Genomic DNA, 27,376 nt, shown 5'->3' with positions numbered 1-27,376 from the left:
TAGCACACTTTCGTATGCGGCTCCGTCTAAGCGCAGTGTTTCACGCATTGTCGGTGGCGTCCAAGCACCCGCCGACGAGTACAAGTTTATTGCGTATATCAAGTTTTCCAGTCAAGAATTTGACGTGAGCTACTGCACCGGTAGTCTGATTGCCCCCAATGTTGTTCTGACCGCCGCCCACTGTGTCTACGACACGCCGACAAACACTACTGCACCAGAGGATGTAACCGTTAGATTTACGCACACAGTGCCAAAATTTCCGTCAACAACTCGTAGTTACGACGTCATCAAGGTTGTCCCGCATCCCAATTTTAACTTGGATGATGGACCCGACGATATTGCGTTACTTATTCTCAACTCTACTATTCCTGACAGCGTGGCCACCAAGGTAAAGCTGTACAAGGGTGACTACTTTTTGGACACACCTTTAGAGGCTGCTGGGTTTGGTGTCACCGATCCATTGAATAGAACAAATGCTGATGTGCTAATGAAGGTGGACTTGAAAACCAGCAATACGGAAGCATGCAGAAAGTACATAAGCGAGTATAATCCGGCAAAAATGCTTTGTACCGAAGGTCCAGATAAACATTCGCTCTGCCATGGCGACAGCGGAGGCCCACTGCTTATGTCCATTGACAACGGTTTGGACGGTTTTGCGCTTCTTGGATTGGCCAGCTTTGTTACCACAGATGATAACAACATTGCGTTGTGTGGAGCGGATGGAGGCGCTGGATTCTTCACCCGTGTATCTGCGTATGTTTCGTGGATTGCAGAGACTGCTGACCTAAGCATTAGCAACTTTACCACCACCAACAAGACAATGCATTTAGGTGAATTGGACGAAATCCCTGAGTCTGATCTTTTGGATGATGTGGAATCCGGTGCTGAGTCCAGCTCATCAGGAGCCGACAGTTTCAAGCTTGTGTCTGTTAGTGCTACAATTCTTGCTGCGCTTGGCACAGCTGTTTCAGCAATGCTCTTTTAAATGGTTTTTTTTAGATATTTCAGATGGATTGTAGTATTTTAACGTTTTCTGAACATTTATTATGAAAGTGCAGCTATTTTTTTTTTTGCTGTCACATATCCACCTGATTATCGATTTTTGTCTTTTCGTATGTGTGAAAAAAAAGTTGCTAGATTTGTTTTACGGATTTTTTGTTGGATCGACATGTTTACATTATTGAAAAGTAAATCATCAACTCGGAATCGTAAAATGTAAAAAAAAATTGTTAAATAATATTTTCTGGCTGCGCATTTTCTTATTTCTCTCGCTTCTCTTTCTCTTTCTCTTCCCCTGTTTACATTTTACTTTATACCTTTTTTATTCGATACCTATATCTACACCATTTTAATCCGTTTGAAACTCCCGCTTTTTTCTTCTAAAAATGATGTTCAAGCACTCCGCCACTATTCTGGCCCTGGTCACCTTGGCTGCTGTCAATGCACAGCCCCTTGTTCCCCGTGGCGAGACTTACCCCTCAGACATTGGAATCATCCTCAACAACGTTGTCGGCGCTTTTGACCTTAATGAGTCCAGCACTAACCCAATTGTCACCCAGATAGGTGCTGCCGCGACCAAGCTCATGTCCGCTTACGGCCAGGACAACCAGGAGGAGGTCGACGAGAAGGTCATGTCCTCGCTGCTGGCGTCGCTGGATGCTGAAACTGACCCCAAGGTTGCGTCTCAATTGGCTGCAAACATTGTCCCTCTGTTTGACAATATAAAGGAAGAGCCAATAGATCCTATCTTGTACAACTCACTTGTATCGGCTCTGCAAAAGCCCACGGTTGCCACCGAGATCACTGCTATTGTCCATGAGCTAATTGGTTTTGTTGCCGGTGTGCGCAGCGCTATAGTAGAAAAGTTTGGAGACACCCCGAATGACACTGAGGTTATTGAAAATGGAGAGTCCATCGAGACTGAGACTGAGACTGAAGTTGAGTCCAAGGTTGAGTTGGATGAGGGTGAGCTGTCGGAGGATAGTGAGGAGGCCTCGGACAACCACCCCACGTCTTTCGGTAGCAAATCCAATTCCTCGGAGAGCTCGGGCTCGAGCTCGAGCGCAGCAAGCACCAGTCGCATTGCCTCGGGTATTCTGTTCATGGGCGTTGTTGCTGGCGTGATCACCGCTTTTTTTTAACTTTATTGCTTTTATTGTTTAGTTTTCACAAAAATGAAAGTAATAATAATACCACGGATGTATTAAAAACATTGATAAACAAAGAAGAAAAGCGAATAACAAACAGTTGAATAAATAAATAAAAACAGAAACCAGGGTTGAAACAAAGATTAATTGGTTAATTTAATACTTAGGACGGTCGCAAATAACGTTACCATTTGCAGGGCTAGCCTTTACACAAACAGTTCCCTCGGGACACGCCATAGTAACGACCTTACCCCAGACGCACACCAAGAAGTTCTTATGAACATTAACCTGGCCCGAAGGGCAAGTCATGGCGCCGTGGTTGATCAGAGCACATCCCTGGTTCATCCTCAATTCAATCTCCGAACTGTCCACCGAGGACGGCTCAAATGCCACGGGAGGCACAATAATGGACTCGACGACAAGCACTGAGGTAGCGCTTGCAAAGTCATTTGTTAAGGTGGTGGTCGAGGTTGAGATGGCAGTTGCTGCGGTGACAGGTGTCACGGTCTCCACGAGCATGCTGGTAGAGGCGGTGACAGTAACAGTGGCAACCTCAGCCAATGTAGCAGTGATAGAGTTGCCGGTGACTGCAACAGTGGCAACATCAGTCGATGTGGAAGCCAACTCATTGGCGACAGTGACATCGGCAACGCTAGCCGACATAAACACTGAATCGCTGGTAACAATGACGGTGGCAATGTCAGTCAATGCGGCAGTAGTAGAGTTGCTGGTAGCTGTAACAGTGGCAACGTCAGCCAATGCGGAATCCAACTCATTGGCGACAGTGAGATCGGCAACGCTAGCTGACATGGACAATGAATCACTGGTAGCAGCGACAGTGGCAGGGCTGACGGTCGAATTTGCCGAGGTGCTTTCAGTACTGGTAGACAAAGCAGACTCGCCGGTGGACGCGGCAATAGCATCACCGGTGGGCTCAATAATAAGCTCTCTATTGTTAATAGTGGCTGAAGAGCAGCTAGTTCCATATGCAGGCTTGGTGCTTGATGTGTAAACCTCGCTGCTGGCATCAGATGGGCCTGAAGTTACCGACTCGGAAGATGGTGAAATGTTGTACGAGATGATGGCAGGGTTAACGTCGCTTGTGGGGGCAAAATCGTTGGTGGGAATGACCTCGGTGGTGGGTAAGATGGTAGCAACAGCATAGCTGTTGCTCGGAGCAATCATAGTGGTAGTGCAAGTAGACGACGTAGGCTCCACAGTTGGCGCAACCTCCGAGCACACAGGCACAGAAACATCAGTCTCAGCAGAGGTAGGATAAACGACAGCATAGGGAGCGGAGTAAATTGTGGACTGATCGTCAGTAGTAGGAGCAGCCGATGACTCAGCGTACGCCTCAGACTGGTACTCACCATCCGAAGCCGCGCAACTTGTGGATGCATCTGCAGTGGCAGAGGTGGGCTCAACGGCAGAGGCAGGGTCAACATCAGGGGTGGACTCGACAGCGGAGGCGGGATCAATGGAGACGATGTTGTAGTCTGAGGCGACTCTCATGAACTGGGTGGCGGTCTCAACGGTTACGAGCATCATGGGGGCGATCATATCGAGATCACTACCCCCGGCGACGGGGGCAAGGTTGAGGGGGGTGTTGTTTGCATTAACGTTGGCTCTGGCAACAGCGAGGTGGCCTGAGGCAGAGGCGGTGGCGGCAGCAATGGCGACGACAAGAACAAATGAAAACTTTCCCTTAAACATTTTTCTTTATAAAATAATGTAAACTATAATGATTTATTAAATTTAAAATGTGAATAATTTTGTAGGTTAATGCAATAAAATACGGATAAAAAAGTTAAATGTATGCGTGAATGTAAAGACGAACTTTGGATGCTGGTATTGTATGTTGAAATATGAATGAAGAGAGATGGGGTTGTCGGTCAGTATTTATATTGGAATAATAATTTTCAATTGATGGCAGGTTCATATGCGCCTTGTATTTTTTTTAAAAAAAATTGTAATTTATAATGGTGTAAAAACTAACACTTCCATGCGTATCTTGATTCTTTGTTTATTTTCTAATGGGTAGTTCATATGCCTTTAAAACATTTTTATATTATTGATAATTCAATACATCATTCCCTTATTTTAAATATTTTTTTGATCCTGCAATGAAGAAAAAGAATCACTCCACAAAATAAATAGCTTGGTTTTATTTTTACAAATGTACCAATGTCAGATACGCGTGGCTTTGAGGTTAACCTAATAATAAAGGAAGGCGTCATATTTTTTTGTTGTGGAGAAGTCACAAACAATTTTTTTATACACACATTGAAAATGTTAATGTGAAACCTAAAGTTATTTGCGCCAATGTGCAGGATTCAAAGCGCTAAACCACGAACCATCCGACGATCCCTTGTTTTCGGACGAAAACCTCCTCTTCTTCCTCTCACTCTCGCTAACCTCAACCTCTCTCTTAAACTCATCCGTGACCAAAACCTCCACCCTCCCCCGGACACCCCCATCAGCCTTATCAACCAAATCCACAACAATATAATTATAATCCCAGGCTTTTGTAAACCTCGACTGAGCCAAATCCACCTTCACCACGCCAATCAACCCAGCAGCATTCTTGTCCGATCTGTTTTTAATATAATACTGCATAGTCAGTCTCTGCCTGCCCTGGGAATCCTCGAATATGTTGTGGGCTATAGCCCGTTGTCTTTGTCTCTGACCGTGGGTGGGTTCGCCGAATCCAGCAACAGAGTGGCCGAAGAGTTTCTTTATTTCCGGGTGGGCTCGGATCAGATCCAGGCTGTTATTGTAGATGTGTGTGGTGCCGCTTTCTGAAAGAAGGTTGTCGTAGAGCGTGTACATTAGGTAGCCGAAGAGGGTCATTACGCTGCCTACTAGGAGAAGGTTACCGGTGGTGCTGGCCACTTGCGCTATGCGGCCACTGGAGATCGGTTTAGCGTTCTTGGCGGTGGTGTAGGGGCGCCGGTGTTGGAGGATGTGTGGTGCAGATGGGATCGAGCGGTGGGCGGTGGTTATGCGCTGGCTTAGGAGCCGCTTGCTGAGCTTGAGCACGGCAACTGTACTCATTTTTTTAAAAAAAAAAACAATAATTTGAATGGCTGTCAATTTGAGAAAACTTGTAAATAAAAAATGCGAAAAACGAAACAAAACAGAAAAAGAGCCAATCGAAAGAAATAACGATTAGCAAGGTTATAGCGGCGGGCTTTGTTAATCATGGAATGATTTTGAATTTTGAATTTTTAAATTTAATCTAAAAGAAATCAGCGCTTAGGATGCGGGTGTGTTTGCGCATGAGATACCATTTCTTTTTCTTTGTTTTTTTATGGCTGCGCAGACGACGTAAGCAGAGATCGAATGCGTTGCATGCGTTGTTTTCTCTTATTCACTCACTCACTCACCCATTCATTTGCTGTTTCTTTCGGCCATGTGCGTGCACCAATGGTATTCAGGTTCAGAACAGGATACGGACAGGAGCACTCAAAAAAACTGTGGCTCTAAGCACAATCCATATTGGAATGACGAGAGGGGGTTCCGGGTCACAAATGTGGGAAATGAGCTGGTTTTTCCCGCTTCTTTTTTGTGGGATGGGAATATTTTTTCCAACAAATTAATCTGGACAAGGAAGATAAAAATAAAAATAGACAGTTGCAGTGTTAAATTGCCGACAAAAGCGGAACGTGCCTATTACACATTGAAGTGTAAAGGGTTCCTTAGAACTGCTCCCCCTTATCCGGCAAATAAATAAGAAATTAGAACAATAAAGGCACAGATAGCAGAAGTTTTTTATTCAAACTCGGAGTCTTGTGCGCCTTTGCTCTTGTATTATTGTTCTATTCGAGGCTCTTGACCAATGAATGCAACTATTACAACATCAGGAAGCAAATTAAATAGAAAAAGAGCGTTCCTTTTCTTTCAAAGAGCTTTTCTTTCAAAGGGCGACCCGACCCCCGGCAAATGCCTCCCACTCAACGAAAAAAGAATGGCGAAAACGAAATGGCCGAAGGATTATTCCCGTATAAAAGGATCCAAAGACCGAGCAAGTGAGACTCAGCTCTCACTTCTCTGGCTGTAAAAAAGCACAACCTTTTTCTTTTTCATCTCTTTTTCATCTCTTTTTCATCTCTTTTTCATCTCTTTTTCATCTCGCTCTCACGCACTTTTCTTAATTCCAAACAATGGTCGAGATCAAGAACCCTCTGTACGATACCGCCTGCCTGTCCACGCAAGCTCTGCACGCCGATGCTCACCTCCAGGTGACCTCGGACGTTGCTCCGGCGATCAGCGTCAGCACGACATTCGAGTACGCCAAGACCACAGTCGACGCCTGCAACTACGGCCCCGACCAGCGCTACGCCTACTCTCGCGAGAGCACCCCGACGACAACCAAGGCCGAGTCCGTCCTCAGCACAATCACCGAGGGCCACGCCGTCCTCTACGGCTCAGGCCTCACCGCCTCCCTGGCCGTTCTCCTGCAGTACAAGCCCAAGAAGATCGCGCTGGGCGAGAGCTACTTCGGCGTCCGCAAGGTCATTGAGCAGTACCGCGCGCTGGTGCCGAATGTGCAGGTGGTTGGGTCAGAGTGCTCGTACGATGGCGTTGACCTTGTGTGGCTGGAGTCGCCGGTGAACCCCACCGGCGAGGTGAAGGACATTGCCGCATATGCGCTGCGCGCCCATGCTGCTGGCGCGGTGCTGGTCGTGGATGCTACGCTGGCACCGCCCCCAATCAGCTACCCGTTCCGCCAGGGCGCCGACGTGGTCGTGCACTCGGCACCAAGTACCTCGGCGGCCACTCCGACCTCCTCGCCGGCGTCGTCGTCGTGCGCGCAGCCACCGGCGCTGTCGCCTTGCGCGAGACCCGGTACGTGCTGGGCCTGGGCACCGGCAGCCTGGAGACCTGGCTTCTTCTGCGCTCGCTGCGCACACTCTCTGTGCGCGTCAAGCAGCAGTCGGTGACCGCAACGCGGCTGGTCTCCTTCCTCGAGAGCATCCGCCGCTCGGCCATCACCACCCAGTGCCACAAGCCGTGCGAGGAGCAGCTGTCGCTTGGCCGCCATATTGCTTCGGTGCAGCACGCGTCGTTGCAGCTTAACGGTGCCCAGTGCAACCCCAACATTGCCCTGCAGCACCCCAATGGTTTTGGCGCGGTTTTCGCGGTGAGCTTTGCGTCCAAGTCCCAGGCGCTGTTTGTTGCCCGCGCGCTGGGCCTGCACCGCTTTGCGACGAGCCTCGGCGGCGTTGAGTCGCTGGTTGACTGGCGCTACGGATGGGATAGCTCGGCTCAGCCGACCCTGCTGCGCATTAGCGTTGGTCTGGAGAGCTTTGACGACCTGGCCAAGGACTGGAAGCAGGCCCTGCAGGCCCTTGAGGTGTCTGAGCGCAAGGCCGCCAAGCTGTAAGAAAGCCGAATCCCTGTTTGCTGAATAAAGGAGCATTTTTTATTGACAACAAAGAATTCAATGGTGAGCAATCACAATCACCTTTTGTTCATGGCATGGCCCATGTGCGGCCCAGTCTTCCGAAGAGTACGCCAAAAAAGGCTCTTATTTTTGGGTTAATGGTTTTGCCGTGATATTGTCCGAGCGGGTACCAAAACAGCAAAAAACAGTATTTAGAGATCTTGGCCGATCATTTTTCTTTTTTCCTTTGCAAAAGGGGGTGATTAAAAAATTCAAGGCTCACGCATAGAAAGAGCGGAGGGGGATAGGGATTTGTATGAGTGAATGAATGAGTGAATGAGTGAATGAATGTATGTGGGGAGAGAGAAAAAGCGGAGGCGGAAGAGGGGGATGAAAAGGAGAAACTAAAAAGGGGGATAGGGGATAAGGGTTGAGTTGTAAAATTAGCATCCATTTTTTTTGTTTTCTTTTCCATTCTCATTGGCAAAAAAAAACCCAGCACAGCTTTTGTTTTGGGCGATCCATTCTTGTGTTTAAAACACAGCAACATCACAGCAGCAGCAGCAGCACGCAAACACAATAAAACTAAACTATAACCTTTTTATAGTAAAATAATTACTTTTAAAAATTAAAAGATTTTTTATATTTATTTATTTATTTTACTTCGAGTGAACGCATGATAGTCGAGTCGAGTTGTGTTTGATTGATTGATAAATGTTTTTAAGCATATGCAATTTCTTTTCTCACTTTTTGTTTCATTTTATTTTTTTTTCTTAGGCAGACATCAGCTATCAACTATCAATCATCATCGGTGGTTTTGCTGCTGGGTTGAATTCTATTGCAAGTAAAAAAAATAAATAAAAAAAAAAAAAAAAAAAAAAAGTAAAAAAAATTGCAATTTTTTTGTTGTAATCACTCCTACCCCCCATTTTTCTTTCTTTTTTTCTTCTCCTTTGTTGTTGTTTTCTTTCTTTCTTCGCAGACTGCTTGTTGCTTTTGTTGTTGTTTTTGCTTTCTGTTCATCTTTTCTCGCTCCTCTCCCCCTTTTTTTCCTTTTATAATATATATTTTTCTACTTTTCGTCAATTTTTTTATTACCAGCATACTATTATATATATTTTTTACCATAAAAAACAAAAACAAAAAAAAAAAGGACGTTGTCGTAGTCTTCTTCAACAAAACCAGCAACCCTAGCATAATACACCCTTTTAATATTCTATTATATATTTTTTTTGCTAATTCTAAACCCTCTTTTTTCATTTCCAATTCGGTTTTTTTTGTTTTTTTTTTGAATTCTAGTTTCTCTTCTTATTTTTTTGTTGGGATTTAGCAAGAGCAAAAAGAAACAGAATAAAACAGAAGCAGTCAAAACAAAATAAGAGTAAGTTGAATGCACCACCACCACCACCGAAATCGAGATTATAATTCCAACAGATGCCTTTTCTTTCAATCTAAATGTCTCTCACCCCCCTCCTTTCTACTTTATCCTTGCTTGCTTTACTAGGGAAATGCAGACTATCAAATGCGTGGTTGTCGGTGACGGCGCGGTTGGCAAAACCTGTCTCCTAATCTCGTACACGACAAACAAATTCCCGTCCGAGTACGTGCCCACAGTGTTCGACAATTAGCGGTAACAGTGATGATCGGAGAAGACCCATACACGCTCGGACTCTTCGACACAGCCGGCCAGGAGGACTACGACCGCTTGCGTCCACTGTCATACCCGCAAACCGACGTTTTCCTTGTGTGTTTCTCGGTCATTTCGCAGGCATCCTTTGAGAACGTCAAGGAGAAGTGGTTTCCGGAGGTCCACCACCATTGTCCCGGTGTGCCTTGCTTGATTGTTGGAACTCAGGTGGATTTGCGCGAGGACAGTGTGACAAAGGAGAGGTTGGCGAGGAATAGGCAGCATGTTATCAACTATGATCAGGGAGAGAAGCTGTCGAGAGAACTTAATGCTGTCAAGTACGTTGAGTGCTCGGCTTTGACCCAGAAGGGTTTGAAGAATGTCTTTGATGAGGCTATTGTTGCTGCCCTGGAGCCGCCTGCTGTCAAGAAAAAGTCAAAGTGTCTGCTGCTCTAAGAGAAGAAGAGGAGGAGGAGGAGGAGGAAGAAGAAGAAGAAGAAGAAAATAAGAATTAATGATGTTCTTGCTACTTTTTTCTCGCCTCTTTTTTCTTATAGTTTGTCACTCGCTCACTCTTTTTCTTTTTCTCCTTCTCTTCCTTTTTATCAATATGTGTGCTTTACTTTTTGCTTTTTGGGCTACCCTTTTTCTTCTATTTCTTTACTTTACTTTTATATATCAATTTTTCTTCATTACATTCGTTAAAATGCCAAACATGCTTTTGCTTAATTATCCCATCATGCTTATCCATGTGAAAAACTTAAGTGTCAAGTGTGAAAGCGGCGACGAGCCTTGGAGCGCATGACACAAATAAATAAATAAATAAATAAATAAGTAAATGCGCAGCGTCCGTTTGTTTTCCCACATAGCATACAGCGTGATATTGGGAGACGATATTGAACAAACCTGACATTTTGGGCCTGTCATTTCTTCTTGCCAGCACTTCTTATTAAATCCATTTCCATTTATTTATTTATTTTTCATTCTATCTATCTATTTATTTTCAATGCATATGCTGTTTCTGTGTCTACCTCCGCCCTATATCTTTTTCGCCCTAGCCGTTATTCTTTCATCGTGCACTGGCGCACATGCGGCCATCGAGCGCCAGGTTCCCGGCGACCCCTACACTGTCGGATACTCCACGCGCGGTCTTCTCATTGACAACACGCCGCGCATCCTGACCGCCGGCTCCGTCCACTACCCGCGCAGCACGCCCTCCATGTGGGACTCGCTAATGAAAAAGGCCAAACTCGGCGGCCTCAATACCATCGACACATATGTCTTTTGGAACATCCATGAGCAAACCAAGGGCCATTATGATTTTACCACGGACCGCGCCAACCTCCCGTTGTTTCTCGAAACTGCGCGCAGAAATGGCCTTTTCGTCATGCTGCGTGTTGGCCCGTATATCTGTGCCGAGTGGAATTACGGTGGATTCCCGCAGTGGCTGCGGCACGAAGAAGATGTGGTTTATAGGAGCACTTCGGAGGCGTTTATGCGCGAGATGAAGCGCTTTGTGACCAAGGTTGTTGAGGTTGCGCGGCCGTATATGCCCGAGATGGGCGGCCCCATCATTGGCATGCAGATTGAGAACGAACTGGGCGACCATCAGTGGCGGTTCGGAAGGGACGGCGACAGGTATGCAAGGTGGTGCGGCGAAACTGCCGGCGCATTTAACCTCACTGTGCCCTGGATCATGTGCCACCAATACTCTCCGGTGCCCAACGTAATTCCGACGCAGAATAACTTTTACTGCGACCAGGAGCTCGAAAAATACCACCGCCAGTTTCCGGATTTCCCCGACATGTGGACAGAGATGTGGCCCGGGTGGTTTCAGCGCTGGGGCGAGCCGGCGCCCTACCGGCCCATTGAGGATATTGCGTATGCGGTAGCCAAATGGTATGCTTATGGCGGCACATATGTGGCCTACTATATGTACCATGGAGGCACTAATTTTGGCCGCTCGTCAGGCCCATTCATCCAGACGTCCTACGACTATGACGGGTTTCTCGACGAGTACGGTTTGGAGAACTGGCCCAAGTACCTGCATCTTGCCGAGCTGCACAAACACCTCCTGGACAATGCCCATATGATTACTGGAAATACTGTGCCAGTTGCCCAGAGACTGGTGTCAGGGACTAACAATAACAACGATAAAGCCATGGCACATATTTACGGCAAGCCTGGGTCTGAATATCTGGCTTTCTTGGTTAACACCAATCCCAAGAGCGACATCGACGTGGTGTTTGATGGTCTGCCCATCAAACTCGGCCGCTGGTCCGTTACGCTGGTCCACCGCCCTTCCAACACGGTTTTGCCCACCATCCTGTACAACACCGCAGCGCTGTCCAAACCCGTTCAACACGCGCAAAGGCACCCGGCAGGGTTTGAATCCATCAGTGAGTCTCAAAATGTGCTTCGGTCACAGGAGATACTGTGGCGCACTGTCAAGCTGCCACAGCCGCCGACCATGAGCATCGAGGCTGACCGTCCGCTGGAACAAATCAACCTTACCGACGATGCGTCTGATTACTTGTGGTACCGCACTACAGTCCGGGTGCCCGAATCCTGCGCCAAGATGCCAACCCTGGTGCTCGAGGATGCCGGGGACGTGGCATTTGTGTACTTTAACGATCAATTCACTCAATGGCGGTACGGACAGCAGGACAGGCTGGCCAACTTTACGTTTGACGTTCCTGAATCGGTGGTTGTGCGGGCAGCAGCCAGCCATGATAAAGATATGGTGGTGACCATTTCTGTTTTGTCCCAGACCATGGGCATGGCGCACAACCAGGCAAATATGGAGGCGTATAGTCGTGGGCTGCTCGGAAGAGTTGTTTTTTGCGGCAAGGATATTACCAAGGGGAAATGGCTGATGGAGCCAGGTCTTGAGGGCGTTGACCTGGACCATGCCGTAGTCGAAAAAATTTCATGGCAGCCATACGATTCCCAAATTTCCATATCTGGGCGTGGGTCGCAGCTGCGCTGGTACGCCATTGAGCTCGATACCCAGGCTCTTCTAACCAACGAAGCGGCACTTGCAACCAAAGACTCGGATGGCCATCCGCGGTACGCAATCGACATGTCGTCAATGACCAAGGGCCAGCTGTGGATCAACGGGCAGCATTTGGGCAGATACTGGATTCGCCATGCGCCGCCTAAGCGCTCCCACCTTGCTTGCCAGCTGTGCAACTATGGTGGCTGGTTTTGGCCCGATAGGGTTTGTCGCCAGAAATGCGGTGAGATCTCACAGCAGTACTACCACTTGCCGCGCTCCTACATGCGTATGCCGCGGGAGGGCCAAGTGTCTGTTAGGAATACTCTGTATGTGTTTGAAGAGCTGACGGGTGAGCCGGAGAAAATATCTGTTGCTCGTAGGGTTTCTCTGTCGCCAGTATGTGAGAAGCCGGTGCAGCGGGATAGGCCGGCTTTGTGGACGGCGATTACACGGGTTTGCCTTGTTGCTGCAGTGTTTGGGGTGTTTGGGACGCTTGCTGTGGCTGTGAGGGGATGGCTTGAACGCTGGGAGTATGCGCCGATCAGGCTGCGCGACTAAACAGTGGTTTTGTAGTTGCGTTCCATATTACTGATGAATAATTAGTAATTAATAGTGTTTTTAGTCATTTGTTCTAATAAAAAAATCAGTGGCGACGTGCACTTTTTCCGTTTCATTTTATTTCATTTATATAATACAAGAAACTAATATATCGAGAGCATATACAAAAAAAATGCTGTATTGTTCAACACAATCACCTTTGTATAGTGCGCTTGTGCAGACCAAAATTGATATATTGTTTCACGATTCAAATAATAACAATTTTTGACATTTTAACACAGATAATGGTTACAGGTATATTCTATTTGCACAATACTTTATTATTATTATTTTTTAGTTTTGTTTGAAAATGTTTTTTAATATACAGATAAAAACTACAGCCTCACTCATAGTCAATAGCAGGATATAATTTTTTTGTCTCTCTGTCTTTCTGCCTCTCTGCCTCCTGTTTTTTATCTTGTCTTTAATATTACCTAACCTTTATATTACAGTTTATAAAAAAACTATTCTTTTAATAATATTTTTTTGTACTTAAATACACCACCAAATCATGCGTTTTTCCACTCTTCTCACTCTCATTGCCTGCACAGTTGCCGTTACTAGCTCCAGTATCACTATTACTCGCCGCGACCAAAAAAGTGCCAAAGCAGTACTTGAAACTCTGGAAAACAGCGTAGACGATAATGCTTTGGTTGCCAAAGTTAACAATCTTTTTGAAATCCTCAAGGAATATGTGGATAGAGGTGTGTTGAAGCAGGTTTCCGAGGAAGTCGCAAATCAGATTAAGGCTAACCATCAGACCCTGGCCCCAACTAAATTGACTGCTCAATGGGTTAGGTCTGTTATGGAGCATTTAATTTAAATTTTAAAATTTTTGGATTTACCTTTATTTTGGTTAATTAATATATAATCTTAATAAATTTTTTATGGTACTATGTAACATCAGAAATGGGGCCGAGTCACGTGATAGCGCAGACGCGTGAAATATGTTTATGATATTTCACGCGTACAGCGAATTCTAGATAGTGCGCTCTTTAGCTCTTCTCGTAGTCTCATTCAAATTAATATTTATTATAACCAGCAAAATTACTCATTACATACTAAATGCAGTTATTTTTAATTACTTCGTGGATAGAAAGGATTAGATTACCATTGAACCACTTTCACATAGATAATTCAGACAATTCAGACAACACACAAAAATACACTTAGCCCTGCCAATCCGGTATATGACGAAATCAATGATGTGATCACTTCTTGTTTACATGTACTACTTGCATTCCGCATTGTGGATTTTGTATGCAATAGAAAAAATATTACAAAGAAAAAATCCACTATAAAAACTGTATTTATACTATAATAAAATTTTTGAATGGAGAAAATCTATCAGTATTGAGGCGCCAATTTAACAAGAATTGAACTAACTAAACGCAATACTTTTTTTAATGTATCTGTTTTTGCGTTGATTTATTTTTCATTTATTTTCGCCCCTTACACTTATTTTTTTCAAACCACTTTCAGCTATCAAAAAAATATCGGACATCAATATGTCGATCTGATCGACCCCCAACTTTTATTTTTATTTACTAATTTAAATACTTAATTTTTAAAATGCAACAAGAGAAATCACGTTTATTAGTATATTTTCTTTCCTATTTTAATGTTTACTTGTTTTCTGTCGTTATTGCAGCGAGCAAGGTGTAAATCCAAGCACACATGGTATATCAATTTTTTTTGCAAGTGTCAATCGGTTAACCTTTTTTATTTTTGTGTACCTCAATTAATTAACCCATCTCACACTAGCAAATATAGTTTTTCTTGTTTTTTTATTTATCGGTTTACCTATCATTTCTTTTTTCTTCTCATATTTTCTTTCTAGCTTTTTTCTGTAGTGGTAGTAGGCATAAAAACCTGTACTAAAAATATCTTCGGGCCCGCCGCATCCTCCGTATTTCTCTCACCATTTCAATATTTTTTATTTTAATTTCTTTTCTTTGGCGAAACTATTTTTCTATATATATTTTTTAATTTACACACATATAATATATACATATATATATATTTTTACGCACAATGGGCTCGTCCACACCCGAGATTCTCCCAGACTGGGTACCGGGTTCAACAAACTATCGTATCCGTGTCGGCATAATGTCCGGGGTATCTGCCATCTACGCAGTATTCGTCATATCCACGCTCATTCTCTTCATACTAATTTCTCGAAACAAGCTCAGCGGGTTAGAAAAGCGCTCCGTAAAGCTCGTGTTAATACAAGCCATGGGCTGCTTCCTCATTGGCTCCAACGGCCTAGCAACAGCGGCGCTTAATGACTGGGCGTGTTTTGGCAAACTGTGGCTGTTCAATATTGGGTTTCTCCTGACCTTATCTGCGATTTCCGCACGGGCGTTCCGGTTGATGGTTGTTTACAAGGTGCATGAGCTCAGCAACCAGTTGTCCACACGGGACCCGAAGCTGATGCAGTCGATGGAAATTTGGTCCACGGGGCAGTCCGCCAAGGCAGCGTACCCGGCAAGCCATGTTACCATCACGGGATCTGTCGACTCCGTCCTTATGATGGCCGACTCAGTTCCGAGGATGCGCCAGGCGCGGCAGCTCGAAAAGTACAAGCGGCTGCTGCCGTACGTCACCGACCGCATGCTGATCATCTACATTAGCGTAATCATGGCTCTTGGCGGCATCCTAACCTTGGTAATTAACATCACGGATAAGCAGTTTGCCATGCGGCCGGTCAACATCTACTGCTTCTTCATGTGGGGGTTCTTCCCAGTCACGGGCATCATCATCTTGTACTTTTTCGTTGTTTTTCCGGTTATTCTGTGGCGTGTCTGGCGCGACAACGACGCGTACGGGATTCGCAACGACCTGATTATCTGCGATACCGTCGGCGTCGTCTGCATGGCAGTGACAATTGTCTGGGTTAACGTGCTGCATGAGACGCAGCAGATCTGGCCCGGCCTATCATTTATCTGGTTTTTTGCTGTGCTCATCCACATCACATCCGTGTTTATCCCGTTGCTGCGCTCTATGCAGCATATTAAAATATCTCAGAGCCAGGAGATACTGCCGTTCAGAATCAATTTGCTGCCATCCGATGCTCATGCCACAGTGAATATTAGCCAGGGCCGCCGCTTTGGATTTAATCGGATGTTGGATGATCCTATGGAGTATCAGAAATTCCGCATGTTTGCGGTCTCGTGTTTCTGCTCCGAGCTGACTGGATTTGTCGAGGAGTACCAGGCGTTAAAGGCGCGCACAGTGGCTGTTCTCCAGGACCAGAACCAGAACCAGACTGAGGGCTCAGGCCTATCGCAGATTATCCCCCCGTCCCCCGATACGGACGCACATATGGAGTCAATAGATGCGCAGTACAACAATATGGTGGATTCCATTAACCGGCGTCATAAGGCCCAAAGCATGGCTGCAAGCTCGTTGGCTTTAGACTACGCTGCATCTACACAGGGCGGCAGGTGCACCACTGGTATCAATGTTAGCATTCTGGAGACTGTCAAAAAAGAGTGCCCGGTTGAAATCAATCCATATAAGGACAAAAGTGGGGTGTTGCAGTTTCCGCCAGCTCTGATTGAAAAGATTGACGACATTTTTGCTGTCTTTGTTGACCCGATTTCGTACGCGTCGGTTAATGCCACGCAGCCTGTGGTTAGGCGCGTTACTGAGGGAATTAACTCGCACGAATATCCGTTGACGCTGTTGGATGAGCTCAAGGACGAGGTGCTTTTCATGCTATACACTGATGTTTTCACGCGGTATATTCGTAAATAGAATTAAAAGGGTTTATATATATTGTCATTTGGTTAATGCTAAAAATAAAAAGTTGGGTGGGAATATTGTCCATTTGAGTGCAAAATAACGCACAATACTTGTTTTCTTCTCTCTTTTTTGTTGGCTGGGTTGATGTTTACTGCTTTCTTCTACTGCGTGTTTTTTGTCTCTAGCTTCCGAAAACCAAACTTCTTTTCAATGAGAACTTTAAACAGCATCAGCCAGCATACATTATGCAACCAAGTAAAAAATAAATAAACAAGAGCAACTTTATTTAAAATAAACATTGAATGCATAGCTATAAGTGACAATAAAACATTAAAAAAGAGGGGGAGGAGGAGGAGGATATGGTGTGTCAAATATCAAGTGCAAGCAGTTCATTTTGCTTAATGGCATAAGTGGAAAATTGACACACACACAAAACAGTTCTGTTCAATCCAAATAACACAAACCCCCGTTACATGATAGCCGCCGCAGCAGCAACCGCAACAGTCAAGGCCGCACCCATCACCCCAGCGTATCCGCGTCCAGCCGAAGCCGACGAGCTGCTGCTGCTACTTGCCGACGATGAGTCATCGTCATCCACCGAGTCCAGCCCATCGCTCTCTGAAGAATCCTCACTATCAATACCCTCTTCCTCTCTCGACGACTCATCTTCTGACACACCGGCAGTTTTCTCGTGCAGAGCCTGGGCACGGGCAAGGAACCCAGGTGCCCATGTCGGGTTGTACGAGGCCGGAAGCTGGTCTGTGCCATAAAGCCAGGTGGCAGTAAAGTACTCGGCGGGTTTGTTGGCAAACTTCAAATCAAAGATATTTTGGTTCACCTTGTAGTATACGTTCACCCACTGGTCCTTGACAGCTGAGGCAAAGGACTGCGTGTTGGTGATGGTGCCTGCGTCAGCTACCAGGTCAGCCTGGGAAAACGCGGTGCTGCTAAATGTGGCCAGTGCGATGGCGGAGACTGCGAAAAGCTTCATTGGCAAAGATTTCTGTTGTTTCTGTTGTTTGGTAATAGAGTGGAATATAAAAGGATTGAGTGCGGGTGAGTATGTGGAATAAATAATATAATCGAGCAAAAAATAAAATATAAGTAAAAGAGAGAGAGAGAAAAAAAAATTGCCAAGAGTGCAAAAAAATGACAAAAAAAGAGGAAAAGGGCAAAGCCGTAAGATTATTATACAAAGGAAGCAAACAAAAAAGTTGGACTTTATGCTCACCGTTCTTTCTTATTTATTCTTTTTTTGTTTGTTTGTTTTCGAAAGTTTCAGGGGGGGGGAAATGTGCCATCTGCACTGTATTTCGATTTATTTCTGCTGCTGCCACCAGCAATAGGTTTTCTATTGTTTGAGTGGGAAAACCGGATTTGTTTTATTATTTTGTGATTTATTCTTGCACCATCGCAATTCCCACTTATTTCACTTCTCTCGCTAACAAAATAGTTTGTCACATTGCATTAGAGAAGTGAAAAGCCATTGGGTTTTTACTTTTTTTTGTGCAGTTGTGTAGCTTGGCGGATGAAGAAAAAATAAACGCAAAACGTGGTAAAAAAAGTGCCGCAAATGAAGGAGAAATTAGGGTGTAGTTTTCGCTACCAAAAATAAACGATGCGGATATGTGCGTCCAAAAAGCAAAATTATTTATAGAACAGGTCAGCGAAAGAAAGAATAAAAGAAGCAATTGGGTGCAAATAAGAAGCCAGCTCCAAAAAAATCAAAAAATCAAAAAACCCGTCATATCCTTTATGTCCCTAGTGATCATCACTTGCGCTAAAAAAAGGTATTTTATGATCGGCAATACCTTTTTTCTTTCTTTTGCATTGGCAAATCACGGCTATATACATCAAATATAAACTAGATTAAAAAGAGCCGTTTCGTACATACATGTGAGGACGCGCAAGTACAAAGAAAACTATCGATAATCAGAAAAACTCATGTTTATTATCATTGTGTGTCTAAAAGAAAAAAGAAGCGAGAAGCATCAGCATATTGATATTTGTAGATATCCAAAGCAAAATTGATTTGCATGTCAATCGGTCGCAAATGCTCAATTCCTCCCCTCTCTCCCTCTCCCTCTCCCTCTCCCTTTGCTTCTAAATACAGGATTGAGACCGATACTGGGATTGGAACTGGAACTGGGACTAGGAACTGGATCATTGTATTGCATTGTGCGTGGCTAGTAGGCATGAGTTCCCGCCCACCGTAGTGCCACAATGCTGAGCGGAAAAAGGGAAATAGAGAGGAAGAGAAATGTCAATGCACTACTGCTTCACATGGTAAATAGAAAACATACATGGACACTCAGCATTAACTTCAAACAGCAGCAGTGGAATTGCTGGGGAGGCAGACCTTAATAAACATGTGGCATAGCCTGGCACATGCAAATACATACAAGAAATATAATAACAGCGCAATGGTTGACTTTGAGGATAAGTAGCCATTAAAAAAATAAAACACCAAGGCTGAAGAAATGACCAACTTGTGACATCCTCTTCAGTTCGGTTTTTGTATTGCCATTAATCCAATGTCTCGTGTATTGTGTGCTGTTGTGTTGTGACACATGCCTGTGCTATGTTATGTGTATTAATAAAATGTTTTTAATTGCCGCACGTACCACCTGGACAAGTCAGCAACAGTTCATTCCGCTGCTTTTTATTGCAAACCCCCCATTTTGCTCTACTGTGTATGTGCTCTGGTATACAGACGAGAAAATTAAAGCAACATGGCCATGGCCATATAAAAAGCAAAGCACAAAATGCCTGTCAAACGCGCACACACACAAACATCCTTTTCATTCTTTTAACTATGTTTTTTCATTTCTGTTATTTTTGCTACTGTTAATCCGCCAACACGTAGTTTTTTATTTTGCCGTCAAGCCAAAAGCAAAAAAAAACACAAACCACATACACACCTACATGCGAAACATATACACGCGGGGTGATCTTAAACTCGTCTCAACCCTGCGCCAGTCAGGCGTCGTTGTCGTCAACATGGCACCGCAAACCAAAACCACGCACATATTCAATGGACGCATCGTCGACCCGTCCACCGGCGAATGCCCACATATCCTTGACAGCAACTGGACGCCATTCACTGAGCTCGAAACCGCACATTTCTTCCACACCTTTATCTCAGCCACACCCGAAGCATACACAGTGACAGTGAGGCTGCCGGCGTGTGTTTCGCGGTATATTCGCGTGCAAAAGCACAACAAGGTATTGGCTGTTGTTGCAAAGGCGGTGGCGCGCAGGCGGTGGACGGATGCCCGGGAGGGCGTCCATGTGCACGAGCAGTGGAGGGTGTACTGGAGAGTGTTTTACTTGCCGAAGCAGTGCGATGCCGGCGGAATCAGTGCGTGGTATGGGAGTGATTCCATGCGCGTGGTGGTGCCACGCCGCGCCGGGATGCTGTACCGTGCGATCAATTGGATCGAAGAGCGCCTGTGGATGCGCAGGTCACGTACGGTCAATACAATATAACACAATGCAATGCAATGCAACATGAATCAATACTTTATTTAATCAAATCAATTCACCAAAGGTCCCACCCACCCAGCCAGCGTCTTCCTTGCAGAGAGGCACTTGCTCGGTTCTACTAGCGTTGCCCTGCGCGCTGGATCCGGCGCATCTTGTACCAGCACTGCTTGGGCAGCTTGGTTCCAATATACCGAGCAGCCTCGCTGGGTGCCATGTCGCGGGCAATGCAGTATCGGAGCTTCTCCAGCTCATCCCCAGACCACCCGCCCACGTACTCGTCTGCCTTCCCATACTTGACCCAATTATTCTGCGCGCGCTCTGGAAGCATCTGCATTTCAGCGCCGATCCGCGGCCAATCCTCGCCGTGTCCATGGACGAGCAGCCGCAGCTGCCTCAGCGCGTCCTGCCCCAATGGCTTGCATTTGGCCTCGGACAAAAGATTGCAGCACAGTTTAGCTGTGGATGCTGCCGGTTTGTCGGGGAACTCAGCGCTGGCTATTTGCGTCAGGGAGTCGGCGTCGATGCTGTCGCGGTGGTGCCAGATGAGCTCGCGAATGCGCGCGCGGTCGGCCGCCTGCCACGCAGACATGGCGGCGGCAGCGGCAGCGGCGGATGATCCAAGGCTGGGGTGTTTTGACTTGTGCTGGTAAAAGGCACTGGCAATGCTGGTGTCGTTCCTGTAGTACGCCGCGTACTGCTCGCGGATCTCCTTCCATTTCAGCCCTGAGCTGCGCAGCATGCGGAATTCCGCGTAGATGCCGGCTGTCAAATGCGGTTTCTTCCAGAACCCGTGTGCGGTGAAGCAGATGGTCTGCTGCGTATTCATGTATGTGTCCGCCAGCCGCCAGCTGTCCGCCGTCATGTGCCCGAAGGTGTCGCCGACCAAAGTGCATAGCGCACGGCGGTCCTCGTTTGTCCATTTGTGTGCGCACGGCATATTGCGCGCCTCGATTGGTGACTGTGAACCGTCGAAGAGCTGCAGACACTCGGCCATTGATAAATTGAACTCGGCGGACAATGCCTCCCAGTCACTGCGCCCGCGCCGTAAGTCAAAAAACCGCCCGCCGGCTGCCTGTGTGATCGCCCTACTCAGCTCAGCATGCCTGTATGCTTTCGATCTAGATTGTTCTGCCAGCTGTTGAAGTGTGCCTGTGCTCAGCCGCCCGTATGTGTGCGCCAGCCGGGCCCAAGATGCCTCTGGATCGGGATTTTCATACTCATGCGTGTTTTTTTCTCCGACCCTGTGTGCGGTTTGTTGGCGCGTCTGTTTGGTTGAGTACGTCCTGAACGATGGGCGTCCTGCGGTTATCGGACGAGCCAAGTCGAGAGCATTCCGGAAAGAGAAATGCAAAGTCGCTGCCCAACCTGAGGTCAATTTGCATACGGCTGGTTGGTGCGCCATATATACAAACAAATGAAGTTTTAAAAAAATAAAGCAAGTATTTAATAAAGAAGAATACAACAAAGGCGATGGATAAACAAAGACAGAATTAAAAAAGTAAATGGTATGGACTTGTTTTTTTAATCCTAGACATGCTTTTATTAAATTAAAAACTCTTGATTCGTTGATTTCTGCATGTGGGGAGGGGGGATACATTGATAAAAATCACGATATGGATCAAGATGAATATCACAGTCCGCATTCCCCCTCTGACTCTTGTATAAATTGGCATCCATAGCATCATTACTCGCATTAGATTTTTATTACACTTTATTCAAATTGTTGTGTTTATATGTCAGTATCCCCCTCCCTTCTTCCCCCTTCCCTACATACACCTCATTTTCACCATACTTTGTTAGACATGCAAGCAACTCGCATCACCACATCAAAAAATAAATGTGTATCTGCCGTTCCAACCCACTCTTGTCATCGGTGCAATAACGAATTCATGTCGATTGCCGCTCTGAAGAACCACTACTTTTCATGTATCCCGTCAATGATGAACTGAACTGAGCTGAACTGAAAATTAAGTATCCCAATTTTTAACTATTAGTTTCATAATAAAATTCCTAATAAACAGCAGATTAAGCTGCACACTATCTCTATTTCTTTTTTAATTTTCTTTGACAAGGTCCCGCACTCGCCTTTCTCGTTTACACAGTAATTAGATTGATAAAGCCAAAAAGATGTCAAGTCTTGGTATTGTTGCGCAGACTGAAGATATGGAAGTGGGTGTTGAGGTCGAGAATCGTGAAACAGGTTTCCGCCTGCATGCCAATTGATAGGACGCTAATTGGATCATGCAGGCGTAGATTAGGAAGGCATTACATTGATGCCCAAACATGCTCCCCATTCTGCAATGCACACGCATGAGCGTACACGCACGAAAACCACAACATTGACTTGCCAAGATACCGGTCTACTCGCAGAAGATCCAGTTTTCACCAACGGAGCGCACAATGGACAATGTGCACAACAAAGGCGACTGGGCACATATATAAGATGAGGCTGGCCCCTAGTAGTACTTTAGAAACATCAGTAATAAAACCTTTTATAAAATCACCCCTAACTTTTAACACTAGACAACTAGTGCTCCTCACACCCCCTCTTACTATAACACTCTGATCACAAAAAATAACGTGGGAGCGCACCTGTTAAAAGCAATTGCTTTTTTGGCTTTTCTATTTTTTATTAAAATTTTGTTAATAGCAAAATTATGCATGAAAAATTTAAAAAGAGGAAAAAAGCAGCTTTCTGTAGAGCCATATATTGTACAAAGCAATATTCCAATTTTTTGCAGCTTATTTCTTCTACCTGTCTTTTAATTTTTTGCTTGACTGCAGCTTTCCATTTTTATTTCAGTTGACACGGTGTATCCTACTTAATTTCGGTAATACCAGAATTGAATATTTGATTAATTATGCCCGTGTCGCACCTCATTTAAACCGCTATTTTGTGAAATGAATAATGCAATATAATTTAATTTAACATATACAAATCAGTACTATTAAAAAGTAATACTACAATGCACCTGACAAAAAACGTACAATACAAAACTCAGTGACAACCTCATTATAGTGTCTCAAATAGGTAAAAAAAATGAGTGTGTTGACTGCCTTTATAAAATGAACTATCATGTAAAAAAATAACAGTCAGCTTGTCAAAAAAAGCTATTGTAAAGCGTAGTTTTATGTAAAGTATTGACATTCATGACCATGTCAAATAATCGAACAGTTGCAGTCAACAAAGTTGTGCGCTAATTTTTAACATACATATTATTAGTACTTATAATTTACATGTTGCGTTTTAGACCAGCTATTTTTTAAATGACTCAGTGGAAGCATTTATATTAAATACTATATATACAGGTAAAAATTCCCGACATTTATTTGTTTATCCTCACAACATATTATTCTTACACACTTGTTTTTTATTGAAAGTTTGCTTATTCATACTACTATATACTTTTCCATAATACTATTCATCCAAATTTATTTAGCAGAAAAACATGGTACAAAAAGTGCTTGACTATACAGGGAACCCCTTTAATATCCCGGTTTTGTTTTACAAGGAACATAGTGTGCGCCATTTTCTAATGCCTGAATATTTAAACGTACAAAATTTAAAAAAGGTTATTTCCAAATCAATTGGAATTATGCCAGCCGACATTATTATATATAGACAAAGTGAAGTAGAAAATAAAAGCAGAGCAAGCCTAAATGACAAGGAACGTTTATATCCTAATGGGAAGACTGTAACCATGTATGGCGACTTCTATATCACAATTTGTATAGACAAGAAAAAATGCCGAGTAAAACAATCAGATACGATTATTGATATATGTGCGGCTAATGAAATCAACATTAAGAATAAACAAATAACTGATACCAGTGATAAATCAATTAACCCAAAGAGATGTCTAGCTGAGCTTGGGATTAAAAATAATGCAGTTTTTACGCTTAAGTAGATGCATGCGCAGGAGTTTTCACGTAAAAAAGGTAGATTTGATATAGCGCTCCGTGTCCGATTTGATTTAGCTACGTCGTTTGCATGCACGATTGTGATGGAGAGGCCGGTTATTTCTCGTACTTTCTTAACTTTATAAGCCCCCCTTATGACTGCAGATGCACGAGTGGGGGACACCATATGACGAGCAATGGGAGATATTCCAAGAGCTCTAACGCGACCATTCTGCCTGGAAAACCTGCGCGCGCAGCTCTGGACAGAGGAGCTAGCCTCTGCGGTGGACCAATGCGACGATATCAGCATCCACATGGACACTCACTGATCAAAAATGAGGACTAGCCAAGGACGACCTTTGCTGCCATAGTAACATGCACCAACAATGAGACTGCCACAGAAGTTCACCATGTCAGGATGGACGAGGGACGGAAATGTATCATGTACGACGGGTGGGCTTATGGCACTAGCAATAGTGGCTAGCCTGATGTCATTGGTAAATTACCAACACCCGGGCGGACACTTCTACCGCCAGGCAATTAGACCGAAGTCTGAAGAATTCCCAACCTCACCGCCCCTAGAATGATTTTTGTTATAGGGTAATGGAGCCAGGTCTACAATAAAGCCTATTATGGGCAAGGCGACGTAGTAGACATTGGTCTTATTCATCAACTTTATTTTTTGTCCTTGTTTTATAGTTCGCACAATGAATCTATTTTTCACTATTAATCCAATGACAGCTAGACGAGAGGGTTTGGTCTTTTGACCAAAAACTAATAATAATTTATTATTATTTTCTCGATTCTCCACGTTCTCTTTTACAACAATCGTATTGGCACTATTTGAAATAAAAAATTAGCGGTGAGACATTAAGAAAAATCTTGCTGTGCACTACACTATTGAAAATGGATTTTGGAATTTCCAGACATTTATAGCAAAATTCTAGATTTTTTAGCAGGGGATTTTTAAAATATTTTTAACGCAAAAGATATCATCAGAGTTGGCTGAACCCAAGTGAGTCTACAGCGACACCCAAGGCCTTGCTCAAACCAAAGCCCAAGCCCAAGCGTGTGCGCAAGAATTCATCTTCCTCTGTTTCTTCTCTTCAAAAGAAGCAGTGAACTGATTAATATCATCAACCATAGTGGTCTACTGCCATTAGTTTCTAAACGCCTTTTAGGTTGCTAGTCAATCTGGGGGAAGGATGTCGATTTGCAGGGTACTTGTGGCCCTATTATTTTCTTTTAGTGTATTGCAGGAGATTTTTCACGTCACCTAAGCAAACCCTGTTTTTTTTCTGTTCCGTATTTTCCAAATACTGATGGACATTCAATTTTTCCTCCCCTCACTGTCAATTCCCTGCACTCCTCTCTTTTTATTTATTTATTTCTCTCTTTGCATTTTTCTGCGAAACAGTATTTTTAAATTTACCCCCTCATATATATTTTTTTATATAATAAAACCCCATTTAAATAATGACACGCAGAGTCTCGAATTTTGACAACGATATATTTTCCCAGAACACTGGGTTCCAAAGCATCCACTCCAGGACTTTGCCCGGCCGCACAACAGACTATGCTCCCTGGTGTGACTCAGCCTGGCCGCGCATCCACCACCACAACGGCAACCCCTACCACACTTTCAACAATGCACCAGTGCTAGGCCATCACCACCACTCGCCCTTCTACCAGCAGCGGCCTCCTGCTCATCCGGTGTCCAGTAGACCGGACATAATGCATGGCTTTTTCGAAGCGCCAGCGGCCAGTCCGGCGGGTGTAGTAGTCCTGGGTGACCGGCAGATTATTACATTGAGGAGTGACGTATTTAGGGACGTCAAGCCTTCGGTGCAGGTGAGGGGAGGAAGCCTGAGGGTTTTTGCTGCTCGAGTGCAGAGTGGAACAAGTGCTGGTGGGTGGGAGAAGAGGGATTCGGAGTTTGAATATACGACGGCGCTGCAGGGTATTTATGATGTGCGGAGAATGTCAGCCTCGAGAAGCGGCGATACGCTGACCATAACCATTCCGAAAATATAATGCAGTATTTTTTTAGTCTCTTTTTTCTGGATTTATATCTCTTTCTTCATTCCATAGCCTTATATTTTATATTTATTTATTACACAATTGTATACACTTACACTACACTACTGCCCAACACGACATAATGCACAGCAGCGGTAGTACAATGACAGCTCCTTTTACGCGACTTTGCTCTGTATCCATGAGATCAACCGGCCCAGCGTACATGCGGAATATGAGCACCGTGAGGGCGCAGGCGGCAATATACAGGGAGCCAGGGAACCCGCAACAAGTTCTCGAAGCAACCGAGGTTTTACTCTCTTCATCGCCACCGCCAACAGGCGTTCTCATAAAAATGCTGGCGGCGCCAGTCAACCCGTCGGATTTGAATCAGATTGAAGGCACCTATCCAGTCAAGGGAAATTTTTCCTCACTTCCACTCACCGCAGGGCCAGCCATGGCTGCCGTGGGTGGAAACGAGGGCGTAGGCAAGGTTCTTGCTTTGGGATCTAACGTCAGTGGCTTGCAAATTGGTGATTGGGTTGTGCCCAGGAGGTCAGGCCAGTTTGGAACATGGTGCACACACGCGCTTGTTGACCAGACGCATGTCTCTGCAGTTCCATCCGAGTGGCACGCGGGCCTGAATCCGCTTCACGTGGGGATGCTCAAGGTCAATCCCTGCACGGCATACAGGATGCTCAGGGACTTTGCCGACCTGCGTCAAGGCGACTACGTCATCCAAAATGGCGCCAATTCAGGTGTCGGCCGCAGCGTCATCCAACTGGCCAAACCCCTGGGTGTGCGCACCATTAATGTGGTGAGAGACCGGCCGAACTACAACCAGCTGGAGAGTGAGCTCTTGGCTTTGGGCGCCGACATAGTGGTCAAGGACAAGGACTTGGCGCAGCTGAAGGGTCAGATCAACGGACCCGTGCGCCTGGGCTTTAACTGTGTCGGCGGCCGAATGACCCTGGCCATGACCAAGCTGATATCCTCAGGCGGAACCCTTGTCACGTATGGCGGCATGTCCAGGCAACCAGTCACTCTGCCTACTTCACTGCTGCTGTTCAAGGATATTTCCGCGCGTGGGTTCTGGATGAACAGATGGTATTTGGACGCAAGCCATGAGGCAAAAATGCAAGATATGTGGAGAAATATTTTGCGTATGGCGAGAGAGGGTAGTTTTGTGCAACAGCCAGTGAAGAGCGTACAATGGACTGGTGGTGTCAGCGAAGTGCATGATTTGATCAAGGGTGCTGTCAATTGGGAATCAGGCGACAAGCATGCGTTCGTGTTTGAGTAAAAAAAAAGCTTTGAGCGAAGCGAGTAAGCAAATAGGACCTTTAGCATTGCCTTTTTTTAATTTTTTGCGTAGCAATAAAGTCGAAAAGAATACCACACAAAACTTCATTTGTTCGGGACATTGATGCACTCAGCTATTTGGAGAGCAAGGTCTTTTGGTTTTGTGGATA

At 45.0% G+C, this 27,376-nt stretch overlaps 15 protein-coding genes across 15 annotated transcripts; 10 read left to right on the top strand and 5 right to left on the bottom strand.

Annotated features, from left to right (window-relative positions):
• The first annotated feature begins 41 nt into the window (after positions 1–41).
• On the top strand, positions 42–1,062 carry BX661DRAFT_180731 (trypsin-like cysteine/serine peptidase domain-containing protein). Its single transcript, XM_051535527.1, has one exon. The coding sequence runs from the start codon at positions 488–490 to the stop codon at positions 983–985; it is 498 nt and encodes a 165-aa protein (XP_051392360.1). The 5' UTR covers positions 42–487; the 3' UTR covers positions 986–1,062.
• A 208-nt stretch (positions 1,063–1,270) lies between these two features.
• On the top strand, positions 1,271–2,214 carry BX661DRAFT_204686 (uncharacterized protein). Its single transcript, XM_051538570.1, has one exon. It carries the CDS (start codon positions 1,386–1,388, stop codon positions 2,139–2,141), a length of 756 nt encoding a protein of 251 aa, XP_051392359.1. The 5' UTR covers positions 1,271–1,385; the 3' UTR covers positions 2,142–2,214.
• A 36-nt stretch (positions 2,215–2,250) lies between these two features.
• Positions 2,251–3,984, bottom strand: BX661DRAFT_220237 (uncharacterized protein). The gene has a single exon (XM_051538825.1). The coding sequence runs from the start codon at positions 3,858–3,860 to the stop codon at positions 2,304–2,306; it is 1,557 nt and encodes a 518-aa protein (XP_051392358.1). The 5' UTR covers positions 3,861–3,984; the 3' UTR covers positions 2,251–2,303.
• Positions 3,985–4,186: 202 nt separating this feature from the next.
• BX661DRAFT_180725 (TIM21-domain-containing protein) lies at positions 4,187–5,348 on the bottom strand. The gene has a single exon (XM_051535526.1). It carries the CDS (start codon positions 5,199–5,201, stop codon positions 4,458–4,460), a length of 744 nt encoding a protein of 247 aa, XP_051392357.1. The 5' UTR covers positions 5,202–5,348; the 3' UTR covers positions 4,187–4,457.
• Positions 5,349–5,350: 2 nt separating this feature from the next.
• Positions 5,351–6,221, top strand: BX661DRAFT_180723 (uncharacterized protein). Its single transcript, XM_051535525.1, has one exon. It carries the CDS (start codon positions 5,408–5,410, stop codon positions 5,744–5,746), a length of 339 nt encoding a protein of 112 aa, XP_051392356.1. The 5' UTR covers positions 5,351–5,407; the 3' UTR covers positions 5,747–6,221.
• A 2-nt stretch (positions 6,222–6,223) lies between these two features.
• BX661DRAFT_180722 (Cys/Met metabolism PLP-dependent enzyme-domain-containing protein) lies at positions 6,224–7,994 on the top strand. The gene is made up of 2 exons (XM_051535524.1): positions 6,224–6,892; positions 6,913–7,994. Exons 1-2 carry the CDS (start codon positions 6,311–6,313, stop codon positions 7,531–7,533), a joined length of 1,203 nt encoding a protein of 400 aa, XP_051392355.1. The 5' UTR covers positions 6,224–6,310; the 3' UTR covers positions 7,534–7,994.
• A 402-nt stretch (positions 7,995–8,396) lies between these two features.
• On the bottom strand, positions 8,397–8,983 carry BX661DRAFT_95125 (uncharacterized protein). The gene has a single exon (XM_051539608.1). The coding sequence runs from the start codon at positions 8,791–8,793 to the stop codon at positions 8,452–8,454; it is 342 nt and encodes a 113-aa protein (XP_051392354.1). The 5' UTR covers positions 8,794–8,983; the 3' UTR covers positions 8,397–8,451.
• A 58-nt stretch (positions 8,984–9,041) lies between these two features.
• On the top strand, positions 9,042–9,616 carry BX661DRAFT_193577 (cell division control protein 42; the record flags this gene model as incomplete). The annotated part of the gene is given in 2 exon segments (XM_051537791.1): positions 9,042–9,133; positions 9,148–9,616. The coding sequence occupies 2 exon segments, from the start codon at positions 9,042–9,044 to the stop codon at positions 9,614–9,616; spliced, it is 561 nt and encodes a 186-aa protein (XP_051392353.1).
• Positions 9,617–10,166: 550 nt separating this feature from the next.
• BX661DRAFT_197631 (glycosyl hydrolases family 35-domain-containing protein) lies at positions 10,167–12,716 on the top strand (the record flags this gene model as incomplete). Its single annotated transcript, XM_051538153.1, has 1 exon — positions 10,167–12,716. The coding sequence occupies one exon, from the start codon at positions 10,167–10,169 to the stop codon at positions 12,714–12,716; it is 2,550 nt and encodes an 849-aa protein (XP_051392352.1).
• A 345-nt stretch (positions 12,717–13,061) lies between these two features.
• Positions 13,062–13,600, top strand: BX661DRAFT_204681 (uncharacterized protein). Its single transcript, XM_051538569.1, has one exon. The coding sequence runs from the start codon at positions 13,267–13,269 to the stop codon at positions 13,576–13,578; it is 312 nt and encodes a 103-aa protein (XP_051392351.1). The 5' UTR covers positions 13,062–13,266; the 3' UTR covers positions 13,579–13,600.
• Positions 13,601–14,699: 1,099 nt separating this feature from the next.
• On the top strand, positions 14,700–16,583 carry BX661DRAFT_95106 (uncharacterized protein). The gene has a single exon (XM_051539607.1). It carries the CDS (start codon positions 14,790–14,792, stop codon positions 16,512–16,514), a length of 1,725 nt encoding a protein of 574 aa, XP_051392350.1. The 5' UTR covers positions 14,700–14,789; the 3' UTR covers positions 16,515–16,583.
• A 187-nt stretch (positions 16,584–16,770) lies between these two features.
• Positions 16,771–17,788, bottom strand: BX661DRAFT_180715 (uncharacterized protein). The gene has a single exon (XM_051535523.1). It carries the CDS (start codon positions 17,491–17,493, stop codon positions 16,972–16,974), a length of 522 nt encoding a protein of 173 aa, XP_051392349.1. The 5' UTR covers positions 17,494–17,788; the 3' UTR covers positions 16,771–16,971.
• A 1,639-nt stretch (positions 17,789–19,427) lies between these two features.
• Positions 19,428–19,991, top strand: BX661DRAFT_197628 (uncharacterized protein; the record flags this gene model as incomplete). Its single annotated transcript, XM_051538152.1, has 1 exon — positions 19,428–19,991. One exon carries the CDS (start codon positions 19,428–19,430, stop codon positions 19,989–19,991), a length of 564 nt encoding a protein of 187 aa, XP_051392348.1.
• Positions 19,992–20,048: 57 nt separating this feature from the next.
• On the bottom strand, positions 20,049–21,839 carry BX661DRAFT_95100 (uncharacterized protein). Its single transcript, XM_051539606.1, has one exon. The coding sequence runs from the start codon at positions 21,583–21,585 to the stop codon at positions 20,107–20,109; it is 1,479 nt and encodes a 492-aa protein (XP_051392347.1). The 5' UTR covers positions 21,586–21,839; the 3' UTR covers positions 20,049–20,106.
• A 2,632-nt stretch (positions 21,840–24,471) lies between these two features.
• BX661DRAFT_209772 (uncharacterized protein) lies at positions 24,472–27,309 on the top strand (the record flags this gene model as incomplete). Its single annotated transcript, XM_051538705.1, has 3 exons — positions 24,472–24,488; positions 24,905–25,006; positions 26,175–27,309. 3 exons carry the CDS (start codon positions 24,472–24,474, stop codon positions 27,205–27,207), a joined length of 1,152 nt encoding a protein of 383 aa, XP_051392346.1. The 3' UTR covers positions 27,208–27,309.
• Between the last annotated feature and the right edge of the window lie 67 nt (positions 27,310–27,376).

Source organism: Kickxella alabastrina (assembly GCF_025024165.1).
Source record: "Kickxella alabastrina strain RSA 675 chromosome Unknown BX661scaffold_8, whole genome shotgun sequence".
Taxonomy (NCBI): domain Eukaryota; kingdom Fungi; phylum Kickxellomycota; class Kickxellomycetes; order Kickxellales; family Kickxellaceae; genus Kickxella; species Kickxella alabastrina.
Note: the sequence above shows the minus strand (reverse complement) of the source record. Positions and strands in the feature narration are given on the sequence as shown.

What these genes read in the sequence shown, in the direction of transcription:
- BX661DRAFT_95106 (XM_051539607.1), top strand. Translation starts at nt 14,790, where the DNA reads ATGGGCTCGTCCACACCCGAGATTCTCCCAGACTGGGTACCGGGTTCA.
- BX661DRAFT_180723 (XM_051535525.1), top strand. Translation starts at nt 5,408, where the DNA reads ATGCGGGTGTGTTTGCGCATGAGATACCATTTCTTTTTCTTTGTTTTT.
- BX661DRAFT_180715 (XM_051535523.1), bottom strand. Translation starts at nt 17,493, where the DNA reads ATGAAGCTTTTCGCAGTCTCCGCCATCGCACTGGCCACATTTAGCAGC.
- BX661DRAFT_220237 (XM_051538825.1), bottom strand. Translation starts at nt 3,860, where the DNA reads ATGTTTAAGGGAAAGTTTTCATTTGTTCTTGTCGTCGCCATTGCTGCC.
- BX661DRAFT_180725 (XM_051535526.1), bottom strand. Translation starts at nt 5,201, where the DNA reads ATGAGTACAGTTGCCGTGCTCAAGCTCAGCAAGCGGCTCCTAAGCCAG.
- BX661DRAFT_204686 (XM_051538570.1), top strand. Translation starts at nt 1,386, where the DNA reads ATGATGTTCAAGCACTCCGCCACTATTCTGGCCCTGGTCACCTTGGCT.
- BX661DRAFT_180722 (XM_051535524.1), top strand. Translation starts at nt 6,311, where the DNA reads ATGGTCGAGATCAAGAACCCTCTGTACGATACCGCCTGCCTGTCCACG.
- BX661DRAFT_95125 (XM_051539608.1), bottom strand. Translation starts at nt 8,793, where the DNA reads ATGAAAAAAGAGGGTTTAGAATTAGCAAAAAAAATATATAATAGAATA.
- BX661DRAFT_180731 (XM_051535527.1), top strand. Translation starts at nt 488, where the DNA reads ATGAAGGTGGACTTGAAAACCAGCAATACGGAAGCATGCAGAAAGTAC.
- BX661DRAFT_95100 (XM_051539606.1), bottom strand. Translation starts at nt 21,585, where the DNA reads ATGTATCCCCCCTCCCCACATGCAGAAATCAACGAATCAAGAGTTTTT.
- BX661DRAFT_204681 (XM_051538569.1), top strand. Translation starts at nt 13,267, where the DNA reads ATGCGTTTTTCCACTCTTCTCACTCTCATTGCCTGCACAGTTGCCGTT.